Genomic DNA, 11,105 nt, shown 5'->3' with positions numbered 1-11,105 from the left:
GTTCTCCATGAGCTTTCAGAGATGACGGAGAGTGGCTTGGCAACAATATCCACCAGCTCCCTCAGTACCCGTGGGTGCATCCCATCAGGGCCCATGGATTTGTGGATGTCTAGCTTGCCCWGAAGRTCTCTAATCCTWTSSTYSWSWASSAWAGRAAAGTCTTTCTTTCTCCGGACTTTCTCCCTCACGTCCAGGCTGCAGGATTCCTGAGGGCTGCCCTTAGCAGTGAAGACTGAAGCGAAGAAGGCATTCAGTAATTCTGCCTTCTCTGTATCCCTTGTCACCAGGGCCCCCGCCCCATTCAGTAGTGGGCCTACATTTTCCCTAGTCCTCCTCTTACTACTGATGCATTTGAAGAAGCCCTTCCTGTTGTCCTTGACATCCTTTGCCAGACTGAAGTCCAAATAGGCCTTAGCCTTCCTCACAGTATCTCTACATACTCTGACTGCATTCCTATAATTCTCCCAAGTAGCCTGTCCCCTCTTCCACATTCTGTGTACTTTCTTCTTCCGTCTGAGTTTGGCCAGGAGCTCCTTGCTCACCCACGCAGGCCTCCTGCCCCTTTTGCTGCACTTCTTACTCATAGGGATGCAACGCTCTTGAGCCTGGAGGAAGTGATGTTTGAATATTAGCCAGCTCTCCTAGACCTCCCTTCCTTCTAGGGCCTTAACCCATGAGACTCCACCAATTAGGTCTCTGAAAAGCCCAAAGTCTGCTCTCCTGAAGTCCAGGGTCATAATCCTGCTTGTTGCCTTAGTTTTTTCCTGCAGGATCCTCAACTCCACCATCTCATGGTCACTGCAGCCAAGGATGCCCCCAACCTTCACATCTCCAACCAGTCCCTCTCTGTTGGCAAGGACAAGGTTCAGCAGGACACCCTTCCTTGTAGGTTCCTCCACCATTTGTGACAAGAAGTTATCATCACTGCATTGCAGGAGCCTCCTAGACTGTTTGTGCCTTGCTGTGTAGCCCCTCCAGCAGATGTCAGGGTGGTCAAAGTCCCCGATGAGAACCAGGGCCTGTGATCATGAGGCTACCTCCAGCCGTCTATAGAAGGTCTCATCAACTTCCTCTTCCTGGTCAAGTGGCCTGTAGTAGACACCCACAACAGTGTCCCCCATGCTAGCCTGCCCTTTGATCTTTACTCATAAGCTATCAACTGCCTCCTCCTCCTCCACCCCTAGGCAGAGCTCGATGCATTCCAGTTGCTCTCTCACATAAAGAGCAAAGAGACCAAATGAATACTGCAGTCATCCAGAGGCAGGTTAGTTTTTTTTATATCTGCAGTCACAGAGAATCTGGTACACCTCATAATGCTTTGGTACCTATTACCCGAGAACTGATTACACAAAACTACAAAAACTGGAAGGCAGGAAGACAGTGGATCAGGATTCTCCCAGACATCTGTTCCACAGATGCTGATAGCAAAATGTCCACACACCTCTGCATCAGTTCTAGTGTGTGTCAAATTACAGTGGAGAAGGACTTAACAGGCAAAGGCTGAAAGATATGCTCCCTCTTCCCAGATGTCTAAGCCACCAATCTGGGTCTCTCCAAACACTTCCATGCCCTTGGGTTCTGCACAGATCCAGTGCTTCCCACAATACATCAAGGGCCAGCCCACATTGCTCCTCCAAATCAAGCTCTTCAAGAACATACCTACAAGCCTGTTTACCTCACCTACTGCTTACCTGTTCCCTGCTACATCCAAGACATGAAGCTCAGTGGTGTTGGCAAGCTCTGATGGCAGAAGTGCCAGGCGATTGTCTCTCAAGGACAGCACATTCAAATTGGCACAGCCTCCGATCTCTGCTGGAAGGGATGTAAGCCGGTTCCGATCCACATTCAAATTAGTCAGCTTGGTCAGCTTCCCAAGGGATTTTGGTAAGGCCTAGGAAAGAGATGATTGAGTTGTTATACCAGATAAGAATAGCAGAGTGGGTATAAACCCCTCTACCTTCTGAAAAAAAAGCTGCTTTTTTCTAATAGACAAGATTTCAATAAGGTTCTCACTTTCACCTGGGGCCAGATCTATCCACAGGTTCACTTTTTTTTTTTCTTTCTTTTTTTTTTTTTTTTAACATGTGTAAACTATTCACCTCAGCACACCATCAGCAAAAATTCGTCTGTTTATCTGGCCCTTCTCAATATTTGTGTTTTATCAATCAGACTACGAGCAGTTTAGAGCAGGTCCATTTTGAATTACATTCCTGTGTGACCCCTGATCAAAAGCAGTCTTTCACGTAGTCTTGGTCCCATCCTAGAAAAATTTTCAGCTAATTATTTGGAGAGAACAGCTTCCACCAGGGTCTTACAAGGAGGCTCTGAGCTAGGTGAATCTCTAAGAAGCAAAGAAGCTAGAAGAACAATAGTCAAAGCATGGTGAAAAATCTGGCTCAGAGACCAGAAGATGGGAAAGGACCCTGGTGTGTAGCTAAACTGAACAGCACAACAGATGCAGGGGTAGCTGCAAGTATACTTACTGTTAGCATGTTCTCTGTCAAGATGAGTTCTGACAAATTTTCACAATCTCCAATCGACTCTGTCACCTCTGTCAGACGATTCTGGTCCACCTTCAGGATGGAGAGCTGCTTGAGCTGACCTGGCCAGGGCAACAAGCTAGGTGTGAACTACGTCACAGCATCAAGGTAATGTCCAATGTTCATCTAGCTGAACTGCCTCCTGTCAGGGAGTATCTAACCTAGCAACCCTGGTACTGCCCTTCTTCCTCACCAGTCTTATTCACAGCTTTCACCCATGCACAATGCAGGTCAAGAATCTGAACTTGTCATGTAAAGTTCTGCTAACCAACATCATCATCTACTCCCGCAGTCTCCTACAGTGATTATGCTCAGTCAGCCTTAATATCCTGTTATGCACACTCTTGCCTGAAGCCTCCAGAAACACTTTTGGGGGCAGTACAGGTTTCTGCCCTGGTGACCATCCCACAGTACTCACCAATCCCATCCGGAATGCATTCCAACAGGTTCTGTGACAGCAGCAAGTCTGTCAGTGCTATTAGCCCACTGACCTCACTGGGCAACTGCTCCAACTTGTTCTCTGACACATCCAGACATACCAAGCGACGCAGATTGCCCAGCTCCTAGGATGAGAAAGGAGACACTATATGTCTCAAGAGAGCAGCAGAGGAAGGGAGCAAAGTGGCAAAGCAATGGCCCTGAACGGGTACTCACTGGAGGCAGGGTTGAGAGCTGGTTCCGGTCTAACCAAAGCTCCCGCAGATTTGGCAATGCTCCCAAAGTATCTGGCTGTAACAGATCAGGAGAGTAATAACGTCAGCTCCTTCCACAGGGCAGAAGCTGCTCTAGGATGCTCCAAGTCACACCAAACTCTGCAAAGCCAGACAGCTTTCATACCTCCTAAAACTATTCACCAAATGATAATATGTTGATATGCCACAATGCAGCAGCACATATGTTTGGAAGTCTCTGGGCTGGCATACTGCCTGCAGAAGCTGCCAAGAGGAAACATAGAAGACAATAGCAAGGACTGTCTGGTAGCAGGCAAGATAAGAGACAGGGTTTTAGAGATTTTGGTCTCACAGAATAAATATGTTTTTTCACAGACATGAATGAAAACATTTTGATAACACTGGCCACTCCAACATGATGTATGAACATTAGCAGCCACGACACACATACATTCATTGCATCACTGTATTTTTAAATCAACAAACAATGCACACACTATCATTTAGTTTTGGAGTTAATGCATCACTGAGGTACATTTCAAGTGTCAGAAAACTGCTCTCACAAGTAGATGGTAGCCTTGGGCACAATAAGCTGCACCAGCTCCTTTGTCTTTTATTTTACGTAGCTTTCCACCAAAATGCATTCCAGAACATTAGGAGCAGGATTCAGTAACAACTTAATCCATAAATCCTGCCAAATTAAAGAACACTGCTGGATGCCCCTGCATGCCAAGGGGAGTTCAAGATTCTGTTCTGTCTCTCAACATTCTTAAGGCTTTAGAGCTCTCCATGGTGGCACCCTGCCCCCATCACCAGAGCACACATCCCATGCTTGCCTGACTTCACTGCCAGAAACAACATGGAATGGTCCTGCACTTTCTTTCTAGTGGAGAATTCAAATCAGAAATGAGAAGGGTAGAAAGTTGGGCATAGTAGAAGTAAAGAAGCAACAGATGGTGGCAGAAGGCAACACAAAAGAGAAAGGAAACAACAAGCAGAGAGTCTCAGAATCAGAAAGGAAAGATCCTAAGGCAGCTAAGATAGCAAGACAGAACATCCCAGAGCAAAAGTGCTTAGAAAAAACAGAGTAAGTTGTGCAATAGGATACTGGGAAGCAAGGTACAGAGCCAACACATGAAGTAAACATTACGGGAACAATGACTAGGCCATAGTGGGCAGATCACAATCTTCCCAGACAACTTGAAGGTCTATTTCCTTATATTTCAGATGAAAACATACTTGCTTCCACAAATGCAGAGTGCTGCCCCTACCAACCACCCATGCTCCCTCCCCACCATCCCTCACCTACCAGTACTTCCAGGTCATTGCCACCAAGATCCAACTGCTCTAACTTGACAAGGAATGAGAGTGAACTGCAAGATACAGGGAACAGAAAGGGGCAGAAAGAGAAAGAAAGAAAGAAAAAGAAAGGAGAGTTAGCATCAGGGACATATATCTCACAAATCACACAATTCTGAATAATTCCAAAAACAGATGGGGCAACTCCGACCCTTCTCATAGTCCTTCTGAGCTAAACAGTTTAAAGGAGTTGGCACCCTACCCCAAGTCAGGCCAGCTGTGCTACAGAATTGGGATCAGTGGCCCAAGAAGTCCCTAAGTAGCCAGTTTCCATAATAACTTGCTCTCTCCCCTTCCCACCATAAAACCCACTCTCCCCAAACAAAAACATAACAGATGGCAAGCCACACCTTAACGTTTCCCCCAGTTTTGATAGCAAGGATGAAAACCTGAGCATAGAGTAACAGGCAACAGGAGAGAGTCAGCAGAGGACAATACATAATCAGACACAAAGGGAACATAACTGCAGAGAGGAAGGAATGAGCAAATTACAGCCTCAATTTCTCTAAATGGAAGCCCCATGTTTTTAAGAGAAAGGGAAGGGCAACACTGGCATGATGTCTCAGACAAGATACACACATGTACAGACAAGGTGGTCACTAGGCAAGATACTGTGATAAGCCTGCATGGGAGCCAGAGCGTATCAACACAGGGGGGCCAAGGATGTGCCCTGAGTATCCAAATACATTGCAAACTGCTGGTATAAAAACTCCAATACACAGGCCCAAAACATTAGGATTCAGTTCTTCTCATGTGGTGAGGCTGTTTGTGTATTCTCAACTCTCAGTGCTACCACCTCAACTCCAACCCCTGCTCCCCCAAACAAGGGTTGCTGTCTCTTGCTCTACTAACTCTATTAAGGCTAAGGAAAAGAATCTTAATCCTGCCCATGTACCCAACATGGAGAGTCTTAAGCCCTATTTTATTCTTTTCATAAGGAATTGCCCTTCCATAGAAATCACTGCATTTCTTTTTGAAATACAAGTATGCATTTCCACCACCCAAACTAAGGGAGTTGGGGGCTGCAAGTCTACCAGAAAGCAATAAAAAAAGATTTCCCCTTGCTGGGACAGGCTGTAAAAATACAGGAGCAACTTGGGAAAAGGAAGACTTCATCTTATACAGTGGTGGATTTTGAGATACCACATGAACTCAAGCTAAGATTTATCAACAGGATAATCAGATGGATTCTGTTGTATAGCAGTGCCTCATTACTACTGTACAATTGCTCTTTGACTACTCAGAATGATGAAGCAGCCATGACTCTCCCTCAGTACCTTTTCAGTTTGAATTCCCAAAATAATGGCAAGTGAACTATAGATTCCATGCTGATTTATGAGGTTCTATAAGAATGCATCACTGTGAATCATCCTTCCCAATGGACTGGCAAGCTCTGTCCCATATGGATGGGAGAGATGAGGAGCAACAACCAGCTGTATGAGCTGAACTGTTTAGAAACCCAATCAACAATAGAAGACTAATGAATGACTACGTTTTGACAAACCAAGGTCATTGCAAGCTGGATCCTAAGGAATTGAACAAAAACAAACAAAAATCCCCAAACCAAAAGGCTTCTTAGGCATTAAACAGCCACAGATTCACAGTACTAAAGCCTACTGAGTTCAGTAAACTCGCAAGCTAAAAACACTGTCCAATTTGATAAGTCATTCTACTCTTTGGCAGGATCACTTGGACTTGTTTACAATCATTGCTGGGCACAATCTGTAACCAGACTAAGTACAAGGGCTTCAGACTTGGATGAAATTTCTTTGGCCTTGATTCAGATCTCATATTTGACTGACAGATTTGATGAAAACTGTCTTGGTCTTCAAGACCCTGCTGTTTCTACTTTTGGATAACATCCTGTGAATTGGAAAAAATAAAGAAGTTGGAACTACACTGCAGGATGAGTATGAAATCTGAACTTATTTCTCAGAGAAAAGCCCCCAAAATTCATGACATGCCACAGGTATCATGCTGGGTGGTGTACAGATCTAGCTACAGGGAAACAAGGAAAAACTGAGCATGACAGATCTGCCCTGAAACCATATGGGTTTGATCACAGACGGTATACTCAATCTCCAGGTCCTTGCTGGTTCCTAGATGGTGAAAAGTCATTGGGATCATTCTTCATTGAAGTGTGGAAGTCCAACTCTGGATGTAGCTATTGCATCAATGGTATGCACCTCTTTGTTTATACGATGCAAAGTGGTGCTATCTGTCTGTCTGTTTGATTATAGAAAACATGTGGAACAGACAGCGGTGGGTCCCAACAGCAGGACCTGAACTCACTTGCGAGTTTTCAGCCTAGTAAAAGACCTTCAGCTCTCACTTTTGCCCCTTGTGGGTGCATTCCATGTGAGGCCACCTCAACTGGTCTCTTAATGTCATCTTTCTGTGACAGGACTTCAGTGCTGGAAACTTCTGTGCAGAAAGATCCAGCGACTTTGGCATCAGAGAGAAGATGACTACGTTAATTCGAACTGTGCTTCCATCATTGTGTAATCACTAGGTGTGAAGCCTGCGAGCTGACCAGTGTAGACTTTCAACTCATTTTTGAAAGCAGTCTTGTCCTCTGGGTCAAAACTGACACATATGAATTCTACAAGCCAATATAACTGATGTTGAGTAAAGCTTTTACTTGAAGGTTCCAGAGGAAAATAACCATCAGCAAGAGTGTATATTATGTGTCACAGCAATGTCTTCCAGTGAGGGAAGCAAGGCCATCACAGAAGAAGCAAGACTAAAGCCCTAATTGTTTACAGTCACAAAGCCCTGCTTGAACACTGTATCATCAGATGCCTCCTTTGCCCTTTTATATATAAGGAAGGGAAATAAGGGAAAAATACATGTTGCCAAACTTAATACTATGCTATGAATAGTGAGACGGCACTGAGGAAGAGTGTCTACATTTCCACATTTCACACATTCCCTGAGAAGTTCATGTGGTGCCAAAACACACTGTTATTCAAAAGAGCCAGGTGGAATCCCTTCCAAAATGTCTTCAGTGATTACATTAATGTAATCTCATCAGTTCTCCACATCCCGTCTACCTGGTTGCATCAGAGCTGTACCAATGAGATGCTCTGCCAGAAAGCAGCCTCTGTCCCTGACTCACTAAAACATTTAAAGTAACTTACCTTTTCTCCCTCGCTGGCTTATTCCTTGTCCCTTTTAGGAAAGTCAGGTATCCCACCCCTTTCCATAGAACTGCTCAACCAAGACAACCAGAAAGGATACCCAAGAAATAAACATACAGGAAGTAAAAATATGCCTTTAACCATATCTGCTCTTCATCAAGTTTCTAACTTCAGCATATGCAGAATTCTTCCTACACTCAYGTCAGTACGTTTTTCTCTCTTTTTACAAAACAATGTGTTATTTGATCCACTTCTCAAGGGAAAAGGCTTCTCATCATTTCTAGAGGCTGTCTTGGAACCCTGTCTATTCAAAATTAATGCAGTAGAGACTCTATATACCCCTCCCTGTTCTTGAACCCTGTACCATCTCTCTCCCTCCTCACCCAAATCTACAAAAATCCAGTTAACATATATTTAATTTGCTCAAAGCCTCAAGCCCTCCCAAGCAAAGCGCTACGGTCTGTAGAACAGTGATAGCAAGTCCTGGAGGAATGAAGTTATAATAATCAGGCAGGAGACTCCTGAAGCCACCAGACACTCACGTGGGGAGAGTCTTTAGGAGGTTCTCACGTAGCTCCAAAGTCACCAGGTTGGCCAAACTGCAAGAGAAAAGGGAGCAAAGAAGCCAAACTCACTGGATAGGGCTTCCGGGACACAAGGAGATGTTCATACCCCTCCCCTGGGACAGACCCTCAGGGCCTGAACAAATGGATATATGCAAGTGTGAAGGCAAAAAATGTATGTGGCACGGTAAAACACAAAACAAAAAGGATCTTCACTCACTTGTGATGAGGGTGATTTTCTATTGCAAAGTCATGGGGAAACAACACTGTGTCCAAATCTAGGGCAAGAAAATGTGGTATTCCATACAGGACTGTCTGCCCAGAAAGATAAAAATCCTCACAAGCAGGAAGTCAAATCCTGTACAGCTCATGGGCAGAGCCCCAAGGACTTTGCCTTGGCCATTTGCTAGTAGCATTCATCACATCAGTATCACCAGACAGAACAAATTTGCTAGGAAGGGGGCAAATGAGCATTCATATAAGAAGAAAAGATAGACTCTTAGGATTTGATAGGCTTGGCTTCACTCCTTGTCTGTACCACAGACAGTCCGTACAAGCATAGTCAAGAGTTTTCTTCTCCCTGTTCTGCAGCTGCCAGCTGGAACCTGGAGAGTGACATATGCCTAGCTGCTGGGTTATGCAGGGGATTCATACATAAATAGCAATTTAAGCATAACTAACCTAAGTAAAATGATAAACTATTATTCTCACTAACCTTCCATCTGAGGTTTCTACCCATTCAGTTGCAATATTCAAACACCAACAACTGATTTGACACAACCAGAAAAGCAGAAACTCTCCTGGGAGAGTGGAAGAGGAGAAGCAGCTGGGTCCAGGGAAGGAATCTCTTTAAAAGGTTATCTTTTATCAAGAGTAAGGCTCAGAGTTGCTCAGACAGTACATTCAGTATAGTGACCAGGTGTGACTGGGAAGGCACACTTTCCCCACAAATCCTGCTAGTGTTGCCACCCTACCAGCACAGCCCCTCCACCGTATAAGGAGTGGAAGCTTACTCACTTCCCAATATCATTGGGGAGGCTCTGCAGGGATACGTCATTCAGGGCCAAATGACCCAGGCTCCGCAACTGTGTGAAACCCTCAGGAAGCCTGTGAAAACACAACAGAATGAACACCATTAAAGTTCTGTGCACAAAACAAGCCCTGAACACCTCGATCAAATCTCTGAAAAGAGAGTCTTATTCCAACTGCTATTAACACGTGCAAAAGGAAAAAAGCAGGAACCTGCTCTGACCTTGGCACCTGATCTAGCACACTCATTCTCAAGACACCAATATCCTGTTACCGCAAAGTGACTACATGTCCCTCTGGGCAAACTTGGCTCTGGAGTATTTAAGCACAACTCCCAGGCTTAGCTATGTCATGTGGTCATTTAAGCTTGGGAGGAGGGAGGGCTAGCAAGTAATAAAATCTACAGCTAAGGATACTTTTACAGATGACACTGCTGCATTTCCCAGGCCCAAGTAGTATTACCAAAGCAGCTCCAGGGTGCAAAAGAACAGGGAAAGACCCATAAAGAGATTTGCTGTTTATAGGCTGTTCCTGAAGCTGCTCTGCCCCACTGCTCTTGGCATACATTCTACAAACTCCAGGCCACAAAAAGACTCTGGTAAATAACTTTTAGAGTAAGAACTTCTGGTCATTGTTGTGGTATGAGGATTCTCACTGACTGAAAAGGTTATTCCATTCTGACAGTGTTTGGCACTGCAAGAGGGAAGCAAAGATAAATCTACTTAAAGGGCGACTTGGGCAACACTTGCCCAGGAGCAAAAAGGGCAGCAAGTATCTGGAGTAAAAATTACATTTCCAGGGACCCTGGTAGAGAATGCAAGTCATCAGTGCTTGAAAGCAGAGTTTGTAAACACAGATGGGTCACAGTTAAATTCCCCAAGTGCTGTAGATTAAGAGCTGCACAAACAGAACACTGAAGAGAGAGGGCAGAGTCCTGTTCTCAGACATACTCCAGGCACCATGATACCACAAAGACTCTGACCAAACACACAGGTCAAAGCATGGTTATTCTATGTAACAAATAAGACAGAGAGCAAACAGGACTGACACAGAAGAGAGTAGCAGGCAGGCCTTTTCTATATTTTTCAGAAATACAGGCAATCTCCATCAATTCTGGTTTGTGCAGCAGGATGAAGCACTGAGGAGGTAGTATAAGCTTACTTAAAGAGGGCAAAACTCCTCACCATTCACACCAGTGACATCAGTATGACTAAAATCTCATCAGCCCAAGCCCAGGCTCCACAGCAGAGGGAGCACACACAAGTTCTTCCCTGCACTGAGTGTTCCATGTGGCAGGAAAGCAGACACATCTGTAGATCTTGGCAAAGCCAGGGTGATCATGGACTTTGACCTCAAGGGAAGCTGATTACAAGATGAAGACCAGAGAAAGCTCAGGAGAATAAAGAACCTCAACCCTCATTCTCAACAGTGCAAAAGGACTGTATTTTCCTTCCTACCTGGACAGGGGATTCCCACTGAAGTCTGCGATCTCCAAGGATTTGCAGAATTTGATGCTTTCAGGAATTTCTGGAATGTCTGGAAAAATATGTGAAACAAAAAAGAGACTTGAGAAGAACCTACCAAATGGAAAATGGGACATCATGCAATGGTGACAGCCTGAGACACAGTAAGACAACCAAAGTTTCACAGTTCAGAACTCAGGATCACTCTGGGGGACTGTGAAAGGATAATGCCTACTCTGGAACAGAAGTGCATGGAGTAGTATGATCAGTAGCATTACTGCAGTGAGGGAAGCAGGATGCCAGGACCCAAGCATAGGTGCTCCAGTCCCTGTTCAGCTTT

At 44.8% G+C, this 11,105-nt stretch overlaps 1 protein-coding gene across 1 annotated transcript in view; it reads right to left on the bottom strand.

The window, feature by feature from the left end:
* Positions 1 to 11,105, bottom strand: part of SCRIB (scribble planar cell polarity protein) — a 117,524-nt gene that overhangs the window by 86,232 nt on the left and 20,187 nt on the right. Inside the window, exons 4-11 of the mRNA XM_085316180.1 lie at positions 10,760 to 10,838; positions 9,291 to 9,380; positions 8,253 to 8,309; positions 4,521 to 4,584; positions 3,195 to 3,269; positions 2,959 to 3,103; positions 2,484 to 2,602; positions 1,692 to 1,891 (exon numbers count right to left, since the gene is read on the bottom strand). Coding sequence (XP_085172306.1) covers positions 1,692 to 1,891; positions 2,484 to 2,602; positions 2,959 to 3,103; positions 3,195 to 3,269; positions 4,521 to 4,584; positions 8,253 to 8,309; positions 9,291 to 9,380; positions 10,760 to 10,838 — 829 coding nt within the window. The remainder of the gene's footprint in view (positions 1 to 1,691; positions 1,892 to 2,483; positions 2,603 to 2,958; positions 3,104 to 3,194; positions 3,270 to 4,520; positions 4,585 to 8,252; positions 8,310 to 9,290; positions 9,381 to 10,759; positions 10,839 to 11,105) is intronic.

The sequence above is a fragment of the Rhea americana genome, unplaced genomic scaffold (genome assembly GCF_003343005.1).
Source record: "Rhea americana isolate MKP2758 unplaced genomic scaffold, rheAme1 scaffold_456, whole genome shotgun sequence".
Lineage (NCBI taxonomy): Eukaryota > Metazoa > Chordata > Aves > Rheiformes > Rheidae > Rhea > Rhea americana.
The sequence above is the reverse complement of the archived record's forward strand: the minus strand, read 5'-3'. Positions and strand labels throughout refer to the sequence as shown.